Genomic DNA, 19,595 nt, shown 5'->3' with positions numbered 1-19,595 from the left:
GGCTGGAACAGTACATAGATAGGAAATTGCCAGAGGTTCAAGTGGGATTTAGTAGAGGCCATGGCACCAGGGATATCATTGCTGATGTCAGATGGATCCAGGCTGAAAGGAAAGAATATATGAAGAATGTCTCTTTGTGCTTTATTGACTATGCAAAGGCATTTGTGTGGATCATGGCAAATTGTGGCTGACATTGAGAAGAATGGGAATCCCAGAGCACTTGATTGTGCTTATGAGGAACCTATACCTGGAGCAGGAAGGTGTTGTGTGAACAGAGCATTGGAGCACTGCATGGTTTGGAATTGGGAAGGGAATGTGTCAGGGGTGTATTCTATCTCCATACCTGTTAAATCTATATGCTGAGCAAATTATCCGAGAAGCTGGACTCTATGAAGAGGAACATGGCATCAGAATTGGAAGGAGACTCATCAATAACCTGTGTTATGGAGATGACACAACCTGACTTGCTGAAAGTGAGGAGGACTTAAAGCACTTGTTGCAGAAGATCAAGGAATGCAGCCTTCAGTATTGATTGCATCTCAATATCAAGAAAACAAAGATTCTTTCCACTGGACCAATAGGCAGTGTCATGATGGATGGAGAGGAGATTGAAACTGTCAACAGCTTTATCTTGCTTGGATCCACAATTAACAGCCTTGGTATGAGCAGCTAGGAAATAAGGAGACTCATTACACTGGGAAAATCTGCAGTTAGGGCCCTTTCCACATTTCCTATTGAAGAATTCCAAATTACTGAGGAATAATGATGTCAGTTTGAGGACTAAGGTGCATCAGGCCAAGGTCTATGCATCTGAGACCTGGACAATGAATAAGGATGATAGAAAAAAAAATTGATGTCTTTGAGCTGTGTTGTTGGAGAAGAGCACTGAACAGCCCATGGACAGCCAAGAGAACGAAGAGATATGTCTTGGAGATGGTGCAGCCGGAATACTCTTTGGAGGCAAGAATGATGAGGCTTCGCCTCACATGCTTTGGACATGTTGCTGGAAGTGCTATTCCTTGGAGAAGGACAGGATGTTGAGAAAGGTGGAGGTTTGGTGAAGGAGAGGAAAAACCTCAACCAGGTGGATTGACACAGTGACTGCTGCTATGGGCTCTTGTGTGTTAGGAGGTGTGAGGATGACACAGGACAGGACTGGATTTGGATCTTTTGTTCATGGGGTTGCTATGAGTCATACTCAACTTGATGGCACCTAAGAACAACAACATTAGAAAGCTGGACAATGACTATGGATGATAGATAAGTGATGCCTTTGAGCTGTGGTGCTGGAGAAGAATATTGAATATACCATGGACTACTAGGAGAACAGGTTCATCCTAGAGATGGTAAAACCAGGCTGCTCTTGGAAGAGAAGGATTCTGAAGCTCTGACATACTTTGGGCATGTTGCAAGGAAAGACCTGTCCTTGGAGAGGGACATCATGCTTGGGAGGGTGGAGAGACAGTGCAAGAGAGAAAGACCCTATATGAGATGAATTGATTCAGTGACTGGGGTAGTGGAGGTAGGTGTTTCAGAGACAGTAAGATTGGTTCAGAATAGAGCAGGGTACAAAGGGTACAGAGGGTTGCCATGAGTCGCAGGTGATTGGATGGCATATAACAACAGCATACAGTTATTGCATACAGTTATTGTGTTTGATGCACTATCAACCTTTCCTTATGGTATCTGATGTATTTTCATGAGAGAAAGATATCGTAAGCCGCTTCCTTAAAGGTTTATAGCCTTAGAAACCCTTTGGGGTAGCTCTACTCTGGCCCTTAGGGTCACTATGATTTGAAATCAGGGAGCTGTGGTGGCCTACTAGTAAGGAGTTGCACTGCCAACCCAAAGACATATGGTTTGTATCCATCAGCTGTTCCATGGGAGAAAGATGGCCAATTTCTTCCTCTACAATTTACTGCCTCTGAAAACTCGCTTGGAGAATCAGCTATGGGTCTCTTCTGTCTCCCTGGTACATAACAACAACCATGACATGAAATCAACTCTACAGCAATGTGGTGTGTGTGTGTGTGTGTGTGTGTGTGTGTGTGTGTGTGTGTTTCTTTTTTATCTTTAGATCTAAGTAACTCATGGCACTTACAGAGCAAAGATCTCCACCCTATTATTTTATAACTCCCACGAGCTAGAGCTGGTGAGAGTAGGAACAGTCTTAACAGCCACCCTGACAAATAAACCCTACCATTCTTGAAAGGTCGACGTCATCACCCATGTAGACAGAGAAAACACAAAGGATTTTATCTATAACATTTAATTTTGTGAATGTATTCAGAGACCGATATTTTAAACATGTACCACTTAGGCATCAGCTTCCTGAGAAAGTAAACAAACTCTTGCTAAATGGACAGAAACTTGGTATATGTGGAGAAAATAAATCTCTTTATAGGCTTTCTCCTGTCATTCTGTGTGCTACAACCACTCTTGTTTTAATCCAGATTTTAGTCACTCTTCCCAAGGAGACTCATTTCCTTCTAGGTCCGTAAGCTACTTCAGTTTCTTCTAGAATTGCAGTGGGCTTTGTAACCCTCTGTGGAAAGAACACGGCGAGCAACAACTAGTTCTGTTTTGTTCTTTTTGCTGAAGACACTCATGAAGCCTTTAAGCTTAGATCATATTTAAAATCAATTGAAGGCTTGTATATGAGATTGACATTTATAGGAGATAAATCTGAATGTGATGTTTCCAGACCCCAGATTGTATTCTGACACTTTAAATATCACCTTTCCTATAAAGGAAAGCAAGCCTATAAATTGCCTTGTTGGGTTAGATTTGGAGATAGGTGTTATCTGTGCTTTGCTTTGTTGCTTTTGGCAGCAGCTCCCTTGAGGAGCAGGGGGTGGGGGGGTGGTCGTGAAGGGCTTGGAGTAAGTGTTCCCGTCCTCAACACTGATGTCATATGAGGCCAAACTTGGTAAACTTAATTCTTCTAATAAGGAAAACCTTGGACATACACAATCCAGCTGTGATTTACTGGAAATCCTGGAGAAATAAGATGGTGTAACAAGCTTTAATTTTCTGGTAACTTGAGGCTAACTGTTGTTGTTGTTGTTAGGTGCCACTAAGTCGAGTATGACTCATAGCAGCCCTATGAACAATAGACCTAAACCCTGTCCTATCCTGTGCCAACCTCACTAGTTAGCCCCGGGAGGCTAACTGTTGTTGTTATTGTAGGAACTGACCCAGAGCTGACCCTCCAGAGGGTTTTCAGAGGCAGTTAATTGCATGGGAGGAGATTGACCATATTTCACCCATGATGTAGATGGTGGGGAAACAATGAAAATCAAAACCAGACTTACTGCTGTCAAGTAGGTCCCAACTCACAGTGACTCTCCATTGGATTTCTGAGTCTGTAAGTCATTATGGGAAGGAACTGTGCATCTTAGTTCCACAGAGTAACTGATGGATTTGAAACACCAACCTTTTGACAGGTTTAGCACTATACCTTAAATCCTCTAGACACCTCTTAGAACCCTGTCTGTCCATGCTACGTCATTGTATAACTTTCTATGATTTTGGCATTAATCCTTTCAAATAGTTAGCTCTTTGTGGCAAAGCCCACATCTTTCCTGGTCAAAGGTGAATCTTCACCATATAAATGTTCCCAACACATAGAAGATATGTCAGACTGGATCATATGAGATTGTGGCATCAAGATTGGAGGAAGACTCATCAACAACCTCTGTTATACAGAAGACACCACCTTATTTGCCAAAGAAAATAAAGGATATTTGAAACGCTTACTGAGTAAGATAAAATACTGTAGTATACAGTAAATGTTAACATCAAGAAAACAAAAGTCCTCACCACTGAACCAATAGGCAGTGTCATGATAGATGGAGAAAAGAGTGAAGTTGTCAGTGATTTTATTTTACTTGGCTCTACAATCAACATTCATGGTAACAGCAGTCAAAAATCAAAAGAGATGTTGCATTGGGAAAATCTGCTGTCAGAAACCTGTAAAGTGTTAAAGCGCAAAGATGTGAGTTTAAAGTGTGCCTTTGCTTCCTAAGCATCTGAGAATTGGACAGTGAATAAGGAAGAATGAAGAAGTACCTAGGCCTTTGAATTGTGGTCTTGGGGAAGAGTACTGAATATCCTGTGGACTACCAAGTCCACCCCTATGTGTGTCATGAAGTGCAACCAGGGTGCTACTTACAGGCAAAGAGGCAAAACTTTCTCACATACTATGGGCATATTATCAGGAAGAACCAGTCCTTGGATAGAGACATCATGCTGGGAAAGTGGTGTGGACTACCCTCAACGAGATAGACTGACACAGTGACAATGGACTTGAGCATATCAGAGATGGTGAGCACGTGTTGTTCATAGGGTCGCTATGTGTTGTGGTTGACTTGATGGCACCTAACAACATCAACAGCTGAGGGAGAGATGTCAATATGGAATTAAGTAGATGTCTAAGAGATTTCTTGGAGAGAAAACCCTTCAGATTGTGATGGAAGTCTGGCCCTATGGAGAAATGAGGCCAGGAATGAAGATTGAGTAGAAAGAACCTTAGACTGCAGGGCAGCTCTAAGAAACCTTCAGTAGTGTCAGCGAGGACTTCCCAAGTTGAAGTCACTTGTTATTAATCAGACACAGAAATAACTGGTCTAAAGGACTAATGAATGGCCCATGAACTCCAACCTCCATTATTATCCTGTGACCAGAATTACTAGGTGCTACTGGGCTACCACTGATGACTGTTCTAATGGGGTTGCAGCAGAGGTTCCTGGACAGAGTGGGAGAAAAATGTGGATAAAACCCTCAAAATCATAAAAGTTGACCAAGATTTTGGGTTTAAGAGAGACTGGTGGAACCCCCGAGAGCATGGCCCTTAGTAACCTTTTGAGCCTGGAACAAGACTCAATCTTGTGGCTGAACTTTAAGCTAAACATACAGAGACCTGTAAGATGAACAATACTACCAGGGTGGCACTCAAAGATCATATCTTTGCCATACTCAGTCCCTGTATGGAAGCAGCCCCTGGGAACTGTGGCCTTGGGACACAACATGGTGATGAATTCAGACTGCCACAGCTGGCACCAATGGTTCATTATGCTTCCCACAGTAGGAGTTGTGAGACACACATGTTCATGCCCATTATAGAAAGGATTTAAAAAATATGAGGGTTTTTTTAAAGGGAACATTTGAGTAAAATGATAATTGCAGAAGAAAGAAATTGGACTGAATGTTCATTGAACTTGAATATTTGGTAATATTGATAGAGGATAAACATTTTGGAATTCACTCTTACTTTGCTCCAATATCTGCTCAGAAAATACTTAGTAAAAGAAGCCTTCCCTGACTACCCTTTTAGAAAAGAGAAGACTCTCTCAACCACAATATATCCTATTTCCCTTGTTCTGTTTTATAAAAAAGAAATTAAAAATGTTGAGGTTTAATTGACATAAAATAAACTATATACACTCAGGAAAATCATTATGATGATCAAGATAATTGAATGTATTTGTCAATCTTCAAAGTTTCCTCACTTGTCTTTGTAATCTCTCACTCCTTCCTTGCCCTCTGCCCCTTGCCTCAGCAACTGTTAAAACTGGTTATGTCACTAAAGATTAGCTTCTAAACTTTTATAAAAATGGAACCTTAGGATATGTGTTTTTCTGATGTAGTTTCCTTAACTTATCATAATGCTTCTGAGATTCATCCACATGACAGCATCCTGCCTTTTTACTGTTGAGTAGTATTCCCTTGTATGGACATATCAGTTTGCTTTCTATCGGTAGTAGACACATAGCAGGCACTCAATGAATATTTATTGACTAAATCTCATCTACTCCAATTCCTTCCATTTTTATTCATGTGCTGATGACTTCCATGAATGCAGAGTTTTTTTAAGTAATTAGGGAAGACTTAAGAGTTAATTATAAATGTTTCTGTCAGAGCAAGGAAACTGCATGGTTCAAAATCAGGAAAGGAGTGCATCCGGGATGTGTACTGTCTCCATACCTTTTCTGTCTATATGAAGAACCGATCATTTAGGAGCCTGGGGTTTATGAGGAGGAATGGGTATCAGGATTGGAGGAAGACTCAACAACCTACTTTATGCAAATAGCACAAATTTGCTTGTTGAAATTGAGGCAGACCTGAAGTGCTTGCTGTAGAAGGTCAAAGACTGCAGTTTTCCAATATAGATTGCATCTCAACATCAAGAAAATAAAGATTCAAACCACCAAGCCAATTGGCAGCATCATGAAAGATGGAGAAGAGATTTTTAACAATTGAATCTTGCTCAATTCCACAATCAACACTTTTGGTACCAGCAGTCATGAAATCAAAAGACAAATTGCTTTGGGGAAGTCTGCTGTCAGGAACCTCTCTAGAATGCTAAGGAGCAATAATGGCAGTCTGGAGACTAAGATGCGCCTCATCCAAGCCATGGTCCTCTCAGTTGCTTGCTATGCATCAGAGAGCTGGACAACGACTAATGATGACAGAAGAAGAATTGATGCCTTTAAATTGTGGTGCTTGGGAAGAGTCTTAAACATAACACGGACTGCCAAGAAAAAAAAATAGGTCTATCTTGGAGATAGTGAAACCAAGTTTCTCTTTGGAGGCTAGGATTTTGAAATTCCTTCTCACATACTTTGGACATGTGGCCAGGAGGGACCATTCCTTGGATAATGACATCATGCTTGGAAGGGTGGAGGGACAGCACAGGAGAGAAAGACCCTGGATGAGAGGGATTGATACAGTAACTGGGGTAATGGGGATAGGTGTGTTGGAGTCAGTGAGACTAACTGGGGGTAGAGCAGGGTTCAGAGCTGTTGTACATAGGGTCACTGTGAGTTGCAGGCAACTTGACAGCACACAACAGCAACAACATCATTGGAAAATTTGGTGAATGGTGAACAATCATAGAAACACAGCGTATTAGAAGGGGAAGTTTTATGTGAGTTCATGGAACATACCTCATTTAGTTCGTGGTATGCTATATTTGAGGGAGCTCTGGTGGCCTAAGTGGCAAGAAGCTGTGCTGCAATCTCAAAGTCATATGGTTTGAGGCCACTAGCCACTGGGCAATCTCCTCCTGTGCAATTAACTACCTCTGGACACCCGCCGGAGGGTCAGTTACGTGTCAGTTCCGACTCTATGGTACATAACAACATGCTCATTTTGAGGTTCTTATAGGGTAGTTGAAAATGTGGAATTCAGAGTGCTGGAAAGAAATAGAAATAGAAGTCTAGATTAGGGAATTCAGCCAGCTATCACATGCGATATATAAACCCATTGAAGAAGGAGATATAGAATGAGGAAGAAGGCCAAGATCACTTTAGCAATTAGTGCTGTCAAGTTGGCAAATACAGAATGGCCACTTGATGTGGGGCGGGGGCACGCATGCACATGTACACGTGCATGCCTGCCCCTTTTTGTTAGATGCCTCAGCCTATGACTCAGGGCAATATGAGCAATAGAGCTGAACTTTACCCTGTCTTGTGCCGTCCTCACATTCTTTGCATGCTAGTCGAGGGTACATTTGACGAGGATAAAGCAGGGAGAGAGTGTTTTTAAGAAAAACGTGTTAAGGAGCAGGCTTGACCAACTTTGCGGAATTCAGCAAGGGTCACATTAGATGATGGCTGAGATGAAAGCTTGGATTCCCTAATTTTGACAGAAAAGAGATTGTCCAGCGAGCCAATATTCAAGGCAATACAACAAGGAAAAAACACAGCGTATCATAAAGGAAGTAGAGGTTAAGTGTCTCGCAAGCACCAAAGAACAAGAGGGTCAGCATTTGTGGCAAAGTCCAAATGTTGGGATTGGAAGAGATCTTTGTGATGGTCTGAGTAGTAATATATGCCGTCAACAAAGCCTGGATGTTTCTTCTGTCACCTGTAGTTAAAACAACAGCAGCAGCAGCAACAACTACAGAACTTTGACACAAGGGTGATGTGTTAATAATTCACCCCAGAAAGCAACATTGAGCTGGCTGAGCATACATTCACTTTGAAAATCATAACCGGGATTTTGAAAGTTGTTCCTTGCTTGTGTTTTCATTTATACATCATAATCAGGAAAAAAAATTCCTTGTAAGAGTGAAGATTGGTTTTAGACAAATTAAATATTGGTATCCAGTGATGTATAGGCAGTGCTATAAATTCGTTTATGCAGAATTTACGAGTCAAACTTCGCCAATTAATTCTGATGGTTACTAAAAAAAAAAATCAGCCAGACGGATAATTGGGAGAAAGCAGGGATTAGTTAAGATAAACAGTAATTTTGAGTAATCAAGATGTTATTGCATCCTAAAAGAAATGTATTGTTGGTTCTTCTGAATGTATGTGTGTGTATGTTACATTCTGCTTACTGAAACATGAAAAACTTGTTTGTTTCAGGATCAGATTTGCAAGTATGCCTCCCCAAGGGCCCAACATGCTGCTCGAGAAAGATGGAAGAGAAATACCAACTAACAGCACGACTGAACATGGAGCAACTGCTTCAGTCTGCAAGTATGGAGCTCAAGTTCTTAATTATTCAGAATGCAGCGGTGTTCCAAGGTGAGTTCTGGGGGATCATTTCAGATGTGCTGCTGAATGGCATCATTATTTGGGCACTGGGTGTTCAAATGTGAAGTCTAATTTATAAATCACCATTCCAGGATGAATGCTTGATAGAAAAAAAAATCACTCACTGAGATTCTGGTTAAGCAGCAAAAATATACATTTTTTAAAAAAAGATGGCCTACTTTATCTAAATCTTGGGAAAGGTGAGTAATGTAAAAAAATTAAAAAAAAGAAAACAAGAAAAAAAAAAGAAAGAATCCTTGTCCACAGAGGTTCCATCGGCCTATACAAAAAGTTATAAATCTGTCCAGGGAGTCCAAAATATTTGGTTGTTTTTTTTTTAAAAAAAGAAACAAATTATAAATGGTGAGTCCAGTTTTTCCCAGGAGTGAAGTAGATCCATGGAGAATGAGCATCAATTCCTTCCGACCACTAGGATCATTTAAGAGGCAGAAATTGGCCTGCCTGTCTGACATGTCTCTGTTTGTGTGAATGGTTCCCTCTCCTCTCTCGCTGTTCTTCCTATGCCCTCAGAGAAACTACTCCAATGGTTTTGAAGTTGCCTTTCTTTTGGCTGATTTATAGGGCTCTTGTAGCAGGTAAGGACGGTTATGATCCTGGTGGTGTTGCTGGCAAGCTCCCACGGATAACTAAGTACTCTTGAGTCTCTGTTATCACCATTATGAAGTACATATTGTCAGTTGTTGCTGCTGCTTTGTGCCATCAAGTTGGAACCAACCCATAGCTGACCCTCCACTGGGTTTTCAGAGGCAGTAAATCACACAGGAAGAGATTGCCCATCCTTCTCTCTCCGCAGCATCTAGTGGATTTGAACTGTGTGCCTTTGAGACTGCAATGCAGCTTCTTACCACTAGGCCATCAGAGGTATTATCAGTAGTCTCATCCATTTAATGGATGGAAAACCAAGGAATAGAAGAGTGAAGGCAGAATTTGAACCTATGGAGACTAGCTCTTAGAGTTCATGCTTTTAACCTCTCAGTAGGCGGTTTCCTGCAAATGAATCATGACTATTGGAGCCTTCTTCCCTCTCTTCTCTCACAAACAGAATCAGTTGTCTCTTTCTCATCCCACAAAGAAAGAACTAGGTCTACAAGAATACCAGTACCTTCAGTTCCACATTGAAAAGCTTTGGATGTATGGCATTTTTACCAGACACCAATGCCTTGCTTTTCAAGGTGGACTGATTGCAGCATATTTTGTATATTATAAGGGAATTCTGAGACTCAACCAAGCAAATTATCCTAATTAGCTAATAAAGCATGCATTCACAACAGCTTCTTGGGTCCAGGCCTGAAGGGCTGTAGGGTTGATTATATGAAGTATAATATATAAGCTTGAAGTATTTGTTAACCTATTTCTGCAGCTAGCTCCTTGTGAAGAGTTTGTTGAGACTAACAATTTGGCAATAGAATGAATAATTTAGGTTGATTTTAAAAATACATGTAGCATTCATGTAGCTCTTAGATTGGTTTGGGAGCTAATCTGCTGACTGAAAGTGGGGTGATAAGCAGTGATAGGACATACGAATTGGGCTGCAGGAGAGAGCTGAGTCTTACTCTTTGGGGCATGAAGGTGCTTTTTTAATGGGTTTTTTGTGATTTAATTCCCAGTTCAACCAGGCCCACTGATGTCATTTCACAACCATCGCCTGGTGAGTAGATAGATTTACCACTCTGGTGTTCTAGTAGGCTGAGTAGCTGAGATGGTTGCCCATTTGAGGTCCTGGAATGTCACCATTTCTATCTCGGGTCCTGTGCCCTCCATTTACTGTACTGAGTTTTCTAGGCCTAAGCAGCATGAGATTAGGAGGAGAAGTTCTGCCAAGATTTTGAATGGATTGGCTACTATAGCATGGAAGTTGAACTCCAGTCATGTCAAGGAAGGAGAGTAATTGTTATGTACCATCAAGTCAGAACTGAGTCCTCTTTCTCCCACAGAGAGCAGCTGGTAAATTCGAACCCCATGCTTTTGGGCACAACTCTTTGCCATCACAGCTCCCTAAGAAAAGTAGAGGACAGAATACTTTCTTTCTGGAATTCTACGGACAGGCAGAAGGACATATATCACAATAGATAATGAAGAAGACAGCCAGGTGATGTCTGAAGTTGGTTTTGCTAGTATCATTCAACCTTCCCATAATATCTACTTATTCTTTTATCTCTATCTACTTATTCTTTTATCTCATTGCATTCCTGTTATATTCTTTGACTTCTTCCCCACACCCTCCGCCCACCCCCGCCTTTTAGGGGAAAGAATAGTCTCATAAGAAAAAGAAATTATGGCCCCAGATTCATGGCATTTATGACATGTTCAGAGAGACATTGTCTCACATTCTCTCAGTCACAATTCTTTGCAGAGACAAGAAGAAAATGTGTTGGAAAACTAACAGCCACTAAATGCAGATGTATTGCTAATTATCAAAAGAAACATCACCTCCTTTTTCCTTTCAGTGATTTCTTACTGCAGTGGATCTGAAAGGGGGGCTTGTTTTCCTCTAAGCTACATCCCCTCCCCAAGATCCTGATTGATCAGATTATGGAGCAAATTGTCTCAGTGCTTTGCTGATAAGAAATTAGACGTGGTGGCTTTGTGAGTTATTTGCTACACCGCGTGAAGTTGAAGAGAACTCATCTTGATCTTGGCCTAAATCCACAGTCTCTTTCGGCTTCTTTCAGTCGTCCACACCGGGGGGTTTTTGAGCAGTGAGTGCCTTCTGCAAATAACGTGCACAGTTCCACGGGCAATCCTTACAACCTCCATTTAGGTTTTATGGCTTGGTTCGCAGGAAGCCTTTGCCCTCCTAAATGAGCCTGGGGCCCTTCGCGATGGTGGTTGGAGTGCTCTATTGCTAATGTGGTTTTGATAATGATTGAAGCATTAAAAAAAGCCAAACACCCAACAAAAAAGTTGTTCTTTATTTTCAATCTAAGCATTGCCTCGTTTCCTAAATGTAATTTACTTAGATGTGTTTAGTAAAATGGGGCAGCACAATCGCTTTTGGTTTCTGCTTAATTAATTCTTTTTTTTGCAAAACTCCACTGGAAGATTTCTTGTCTCCTTGCCTTCTCTGCTGCCTACCACTAATGATGATGGCAAGAATAGTGATAGTGAATGTTTATTAAGTGCCTGCTATAGGATGCTTACTTTTGCACAAGTATCTCATTTCATTTTTTCCAGCTGCCCTCTGAGGTTTGTACCATAATTATCTCCATTTCATCCATGAGGAAACGCATTGATGTCACAGTCATCATGTGGTATGGCTTTTCTTGTTCTTAGTAAGCCAAAACCCTAATGCATGGCCTTCGAGTCGATTCTGACTCATCCTGACTCTCCATTGGGTTTCCGGTCTTTATGGGAGGAGACTTTTCTCCCACAGAGGAGCAACACATAACACACTGTGCCACCAGAGATGCTCCTGCTTTGTATGCTTGAAGGAAAACACAATTAAGACGTGGGCAGGATTTGTGGTACAAAGACCAGAATCCTGACTGTTTCATCATCTCTCCATGACCTCTCTATAGTTTCAAAACCCTGAATTCTGCTTTCCTTGCGGAATTTCATGCTAACTTTCAGCCTTGGACTCCCAGGAAATATTCTGGAGTCCGTCCAAGGTTTTCCAGGCTTCCATAAGGTGCATCCAACTTTGCAAAGGTCTTCAAAGTAGAGTAATACTTACTTTACTTTTTAGGAAGTTGCCTTTTCCAGTACTGAAATGTTTTTTGTTAGAGAAAAGTTACAGGTTAAACAGAAACTTCCTCACACACCTAATATGCATTGGAGCAACTTAGTGCTTGTGTAATTGACTTGCCTGAGAGCTCTTCGGGTCCTTGGTCAGAACCTACCAGTGTTGCAAATTTATGCAGTCTTTACAAGCTTGATTAGCTAGTGGTCTAGGTAATAGGTTAATGCACACAGTTAAGTAGAAGATTATGGACGATGCCCAGAAGGTGATACGTGGGGACAAGATGTATAAGAGTCACTGAGGACATAAAAGTGGACCCTCGCGCTCATTGAATGTGGCCGAGTGGGAACATTTGGTAGAGGCATAAGGAGCCTTAGCAATGTTGAGAGAGTAGTCTTTCAGACCCATCTGCTGCTTGTGGTTGAAAGACCTGTTGATTTGCTTCTGTAGTGATGATATCCCAGGAAACTCTATGGGGCAGTTAGTAACGTTTAGGATGGCTGTGAGCTGAAAATGGACTCCCCAGCTTCGGTAGTCCTTGTATTACAGTAGGTCAAGCAATTGATAAGGGAGCTCACTTGGTGTGGTCCGCACAGAGTTGTGCTGCCATCTCAAAGGGAATGCCTCTGGCAGTTTTGATCCATTGGTGGCTGTGCAGGAGAAAATTGGGCAATCTTCTCCCATTAAGATTGTCAATGTTGGAAACCCGGTGGAGGGTCACCTATGAGTTGGAAAAGACTCAAAGTCAATGAGTTTGTGGTATGAGCAATCTATACTCGGAATAGGGAGCTCTGGTAGGGAGCTAGTGGTAAGGAGCTGTGCTGCCAACCGGAAGCCATGCAGTTTGAGTCTGCCAGCTGCTTCCTGAGAGAAATAGGGGCAGTCTCCTTTGTGATTTGTTGTTGTTGTTCTTGTTGCTAGGTACTGTCAAGTTGAAACAAACCCATAGTTGACCTTATAGCGGCTTTTCAGAGACAGGAGATCACACGGGAGGAGATTGCCCATCCTTCACCCACCAAGCAGCTGGTGGATTCAATCTGCGTGCCTTTGGGATTGTAGCTCAGTTTCTTACTGTCTCTGAAAAGCTGCTGGAGGGTCAGCTATGAGCTGGGCCCCACTCGATGGTAACCAGCAGCAGCGTGCTTATAATACTGTTTGCGACATAATGATGAAAAATCAAATTATGTTTACTTTGCTTTTCTTAAGGAGCCCTGAAGGTGTGTTAAGTGTTGGCCTGCTAACCAAAAGGTTGATGGCTCGTATCCACCAGCCCTCTGGATGGAAAATGAGGCAGCTCTCTCTTGCTAATATTTACAACCTCAGAAACTTGTTAAAAGATCACCTGGATTCAAATTCAGCTTGTAGACAGTTGATCCCTTTTCTTAATGTTTCTATCTTAGATGACTAAACCAAAAGTTTTGATACTTACTGACAATGGAAGAAACATTGGACTTGAGATCAGAAAAATCTAAGTTCAAAATCTTTTGTCTGCATTTATGAGCTTTCTGGCCTTGGGCAGGTTACAATTACTCCGACAGCCTCAGCTTTCTTACCTGTAAAATAGGCATAACAATCACAGCCCTGCTTACCTCATAGAAATGATGTACGCGGAGGTTTTTGGAAAATGAAACCTCCATGTTCATGCCTAGACAGCTCACTTCCGTGGTCTGCTGCACCCTAGGTGGTGTCAGGTTCATGATGCCTTGCTATTCTAGATATTAAGCCGGACAGAGTGGGAGTTCCTATTGTAATTCAGTGACTTGGACTACATACAGATGATCTGCAAACAACTTCACTGCACAGGTGAGCAAGTACTTTAGGAAAAGGGTCCTTTCGGGGAAAAAAAAAAGCTTAGTTTATGCGTCCTGGGATGTGAAGCTCAGCAGCTGAAAATATCAATAGAACAATGATTTTTTTTCCCAGCTTCCCAAACAGGGGGATTTTGGGTTTCAGGTGGATTTCACATCCAAACAGGTACTAGATCAGGAAGGGCTTGATGTGTTGCAGCCACATTTTAATTGCACTTTCTGGTGTCCGGGTGGAGAAGGAAAAGGTGGGTCTACATCTAGAATTCTCCAGTGTTGGGCGACTTGCTTCCCTTTGAGCTCTCTCTGTTCCTCTTCTCCTTCTTTTCTGTCACCCTCTGCTCTTCACTATTTCTCTACTCTTTTTCTCTGTCACCTTTCTGTCCCTCCTCTCCCTAAATAAGATCGACCTTGGTTAGAACACCCATTTCCGTCAGCTCACAGCAAGTGGGCGAGTCCTTTCTGCTTGAAATAACTGTTTAGGGGTATTATTCAAGCCAGCTTTTTTCCTTCACAGTTAATATGTGACTGAATAATTGTTTGAATGTTGATAAACATGGTTTGGAGATTCAATCATTTGTTAATTTGGTTTTTGTAATGTGGTGGGGGTTTCAAGGGAGGACTGAGTGAGTTTTCTCCATTTCTCAATTTCTTCCACCCCCCGGGCTTGTCTGTGAGCTCTCCTGCTAATGTCCCAGTTTTGTACAAGCTGATTCCCACCGAGTGCCCCCCGACTCAAATGGCCGGCCATCCTGACTTTTTTCATCTTTGAAAATTCCACCCAGGAGAGAAAAATTACATTGATGTTTAATCAGAACTTAATTCATTTGCCAGGGCTAAATATAATGCCATTAAAGTGAAAGGGAGAATTTTAGGAACGCAAAGCATGACCACGAGTGAAGTTATATATCCTCAAAAATGTAAATTATTAATCAAACCGCTCATCTGTACAGCCAAGCTCTCGTAATCCCATTATAAAAGGCCGAGTTTCTCATCAGAGCTTAGAAGATGCTGGCTTTAATTAGTGTCGTTTTATGGTGCTGACTCAAAGAGATATTTTGGTTACAAAGTTTTGGGCTTTTTGTATGTTTTGGTTTCGTGTTTTGTTTTTTGAGGGTCTTTTGGGTTTTTTATTCTTTAATTATTACTGTGATTGGAAAAGCAATTGGAAACTGGGTGTTTAAAAAGTCATTGCAAGTTTAAACAAAGAACTTTTGGATTCGGTTCACTTGCAAAATTCTGTGGCTTTTGCAGTGCCAAAGGCTGGGGGACTTGTCAACCTTTCCTGTGCCCTCTATGGATTTTGAGTCAGTCATTAGACTGAAAACTGTTTAATGAAAAGAGCTTGGAAAAATGACTCAGTGTGCGGGCTGAGAATGTTCTGGAGCCAAGCATGAGGCGAGGATATTATGCAGATGAACTCTCCTACCTAGGCTCTTGCCCCTCATTTCCACAGGGCTCTGAACTCGCCCCCTCTCGCTGCCGTCATCACCGCCCACCTTCTCACTAGTGGGCCTAACAAAGTAAATTAGAAGCCATTGTCCCTGCCCGCTAGAAGCTTCCAGGGAAAATAGCACTTGTGCCATAGAGTGATTATTCCCTATCCCTCCCTCTCTGGGATTTGTTTACTTTCCAAAAACATATGTTCCTCCTCCCTTTTCTGTCTCGCTGAGTTGCAGTACCTGTTAGCGGGGTAATGAAGCATATGTTTGAGAGATTTGAAGTCACCTGTCAGTGTAGTGGAGGTAGAAACGATTTTCTTTTAAGCTGGAAGTGGTAATGGCAAAATAAAAACACCTTGACTTCTGTTGACCTGGAGGCATTTCTGAAGCCAAAGTCCTCTCCCGGCCCTGGTGCTTTCCCAGTTTCCTAATTCCCATTTCTATCAGTGGCCAGGACTTGTTCCTCCCTATTTCCTCACACTTCCCCTTCTGCCCTCTCTGAGACTCAGGTGATTTGTTTGTTTTTCTTCGTACTAGTTTATTTACACAATTTGAGTACATTTTTCTCATCTTCCACACGCAATGCCTTCTAGTTGTCTCTGATTTGAGTCCCTGACTTAGCCAGCTCACATCAAGATGATGATGAGCAAAGGTACACCTGGGTTTCAGGCTTTGAGTCGTGTCCTTTTCTTCCCCTTCAAATCCTCCAAAAATGGAGTGTAATCCAAAAGTGGAATGGAATGATTAAGAGCATAGGCTTGGTGAGCGTTCTGACCAAATTTGGAATGAGTCTGGATGGGGTTAAAGGTGACACAGTTTGCACTTTAAACTCTCCCTATCTGTGCTATGGAAGAAACCCTGGCCCTCTGCTTCTATCAAGATTATAGTCAAGAAAATCTTCTGGAATAGTTTTAGTCCATAGCATGAATGGTGGTGTCAGTTTGACATGGCTTGAGAACATGGATTTGCTTTGGTTAATTTGGTTTTGGGGGCAGTAGGAGATGTGGGGTTGGTGTGAACAAAGTTAAGGGCTTGAGGTGAGGATCAGAGATAGGTGCTAAACCAAGAAGAAATAAATGAAAGGATCCCTGATTAGATCCTACCTTGACATCAATGAGGCAGTTCCAATCCTCCATCAGGTTCTGGAAGCCTCCATTATATAATATAATATAATCAGCCTCCAGTTATATATGGATTCTCTGGAAAAGCTCTTTCTTTCTTGACCTTGCATCTGGCACAACACCCGCTCACCTCTGGTTCTTGAGATGTGAGACAGCAGCTTGCCACACGACATGTAGGTTGAGATTTATCCTTCCCTGTAACCCCATAAGCCAGGAGACACCTCCAGCCCTGATACTTGATTTGAGACTTGCCAGCTCTTCTTTAACTGTGTGAACCATTTTCTTGAAAGAAATCTTACTACATATATATTCATGTATGGAAGGCAAATTAATGCCTTTGAGCTGTGGTGCTGAAGAAGAGTATTGAGAATACCATGGACTGCTAGGAGAACTAACAAGTTTGCCCTGGAGAGGGTTAAACCAGGCTGCTCCTTGGAGGCAAGGATTCTGGGGCTTCGTCTGACATACTTGGGACATGTTGCAAGGAGGGACAGGTCCTTGGAGAAGGACATCATGCTTGGGAGGGTGGAGGGATGGCGCAAGAGGGGAAGACCCTCTATGAGGTGGATTGATTCAGTGACTGGGGTAATCGGGATGGGTGTGTCAGAGGCGGTGCGGTTGGCACAGGATAGAGCAGGGTTTAGGGCTGTTGTACATAGGGTCGCTATGAGTGTCAGGCAACTTGATGGCACATAACAACAACAAGCAGCTTAACTGATTTTATTCCTTTAGAGAATCTAACGGAAAGCATGCAGATTAAGTAATAATAGAACAAATTATAATATTGAACATGTATTGAGTGCTTCTACACACCAGGTACAGTTCTGAAGTGCTTTACTTGTTTAAACTTTGCCACAATTCTGAGAAGCTAATACCATTAGCGTTCCCATTTTCATCACCGAGAGAATGAAGGGTACAGAGAGAGTGAATAGCTTTTCTAAAGTTATCCAAATAGTAATTGGAAGAGATGGGAACTGAACCCAGGAGACAGAACTTCAAAGCCTGTGCTGTTAGCCAGCACGCAGTGCATAAAACTGTGTCTGGGGATTCTGTTTCATTGGTCAGGGGCTGTCTCCACAGTTTTCAGGCTTCCTGTTTGCAGGGAAGTTCTATTGTATTTCATTCCAAAGCCAATAATGGCTTTGTTTTCTGTCACCTCATATGCATGTGAAAGCTGGACAATGAAGACAAAATAATGAATGAAGACCTTGGTGAAGAAGTGCTAGAGGAGTAAATACATCTGTTTTGAGGGACATACATCCAGAATGCTCGTTGGTTGTGAGAATGGAGAGACTTCATCTCACATACTTTGGGCTCCTTAACAAAAGGGGTCAGTTTCTGGAGAAGGACATCATACTGGGTAGAAAGCTGTCAGAAACGAGGAAGAGTCTCAATGAATTGGATTGACACAGTGGCAGCAACAATGGGCTAGAACGTAGCCGTGACTGTGAAGATGGCCTGGGATTGCATTCTGTTGTGCATGGAGTTGCCGTGAGGTGGAACCGAGTTGATAGCACCTACCAGCAGTAAGAACTGTCCTAAGAGAAATGCTGTAAGAAGCAATTAAGCAGTACTCTATGATATGTAGAGGTGGATCGAGTAAAGGCTTGAAGCTTATACAGTTTGAGTGTCCTCTTTAAGAAAAGGGAGCCACTCTAGTGTAGAGAGCTGAGTCTTTATGCTTGTAAAAATGTTTAAAAACTTCACACTTCACCAGAGAAGACATTCAGATGGCCAACAAGCACATGGAGAAATGTTCAAAATCCCTAGCTCTAAGAGAGTTGCAAATCAAAACAACTATGAGATATCATCTCACCCCTGTCAGAATAGCAAAATTTAACAGAACAGCAAGCAACAAATGCTGGCGAGGTTGTGGAGAAACTGGAACCCTTATTCATTGTTGGTGGAAGTGTAAAATGGTGACCACTGGGGAAGGCTGTATGGCGCTTTCTCAAAAAGATGCAAATAGAGATACCATTTGACCCAGCAATTCCACTACTGGGAATATATCCCAAAGAGACCATAACTGACATCCAAGCAGATATATGCACACCCATGTTTATTGTGGCTCTGTTCACAATAGCAAGGAGTTGGAAACAACCCAGGTGCCCATCAACAAACGAATGGATAGAGAAGCTGTGGTATATTCACACAATGGAATACTACTGAAAAACAAGGAACTCATGCAATATTATTCAAAATGGGTGAGCCTGGAGGATGTTATGCTGAGTGAAATATCTCAGTCGCAAAAGCACAAATATTGCATGGTGCCACTGTTGTAAAATGGGACTGATATCAGGGTTGGGGTAAGACTGAGAAAAACTGGATAAATTGTGTATACTGCACTGGAACAGATGAGGGAGTGTATAATTTAAAAGCGATGTATGATAGGGTCTTATGGTTATCACAAGCGTCCACAATTAAGGTTGCCTAGTGGAATGTACTTGGGGCAGTGGGAGGGGTGCGGGGGGGGGGGATTCTATCCCAGGGAAGGAGTGTTTCTTTTACTTTTGAAAGAGAGGTGCGAACTGGGGGGAGGGGAGGGATGGGCGGGGAGAGAAGTTCAGCAATCCATGAATGGAAATCCAAAACCTCTGTAAATGCTCATTAAAATTATTTAAAAAAGCAAAACAAAACAAAACACAAAAAACAAAAAACCCAAAACTCCCTCAAGCTCCCTGGCATCAAGTTGGTCCAACTAACTCAACAGCGACCACATCCCCACCCCAGGCTGTATGAGACAGGTCGGCTCTGACCACTAGGGGTTTTTTGTTTTTCAGTTTTGTTTTAGGGATGTTATTTTGTTTGTTTTCTTTGTGAAAAAAGAAGACAAAAGTACAAAATGGCTGTGGTTCTTCTGGGAGGCGCCTCCAGCAAGTTAGGGTCTGTGTAGCTTAAGTGTTACTGGATTTGTAGGAAGCCCACCTGCGCATGGGTGTGTGCAGCTGGAACTGAAGAAGGGCCCTCGGGGGAGACTTCCTGTA

General features: G+C 42.1%; 1 protein-coding gene across 3 annotated transcripts in view; it reads left to right on the top strand.

Annotated features, from left to right (window-relative positions):
* Positions 1–19,595, top strand: part of GPC3 (glypican 3) — a 528,201-nt gene that overhangs the window by 34,915 nt on the left and 473,691 nt on the right. Inside the window, exon 2 of one of the 3 annotated variants that reach the window (XM_006881808.1) lies at positions 8,373–8,486. The exons of 1 other annotated variant lie outside the window; for it this stretch is intronic. In XM_006881808.1, coding sequence (XP_006881870.1) covers positions 8,373–8,486 — 114 coding nt within the window. Of the gene's footprint in view, positions 1–8,372; positions 8,535–19,595 lie in introns of all 3 variants that reach the window. One more of the 3 variants, XM_006881807.1, reaches the window with a different exon arrangement.

The sequence above is a fragment of the Elephantulus edwardii genome, unplaced genomic scaffold (assembly GCF_000299155.1).
Source record: "Elephantulus edwardii isolate Elephantulus edwardi_28Jun2011 unplaced genomic scaffold, EleEdw1.0 scaffold00016, whole genome shotgun sequence".
In the NCBI taxonomy this organism is placed as follows: Eukaryota; Metazoa; Chordata; class Mammalia; order Macroscelidea; family Macroscelididae; genus Elephantulus; species Elephantulus edwardii.
The sequence above is the reverse complement of the archived record's forward strand: the minus strand, read 5'-3'. Positions and strand labels throughout refer to the sequence as shown.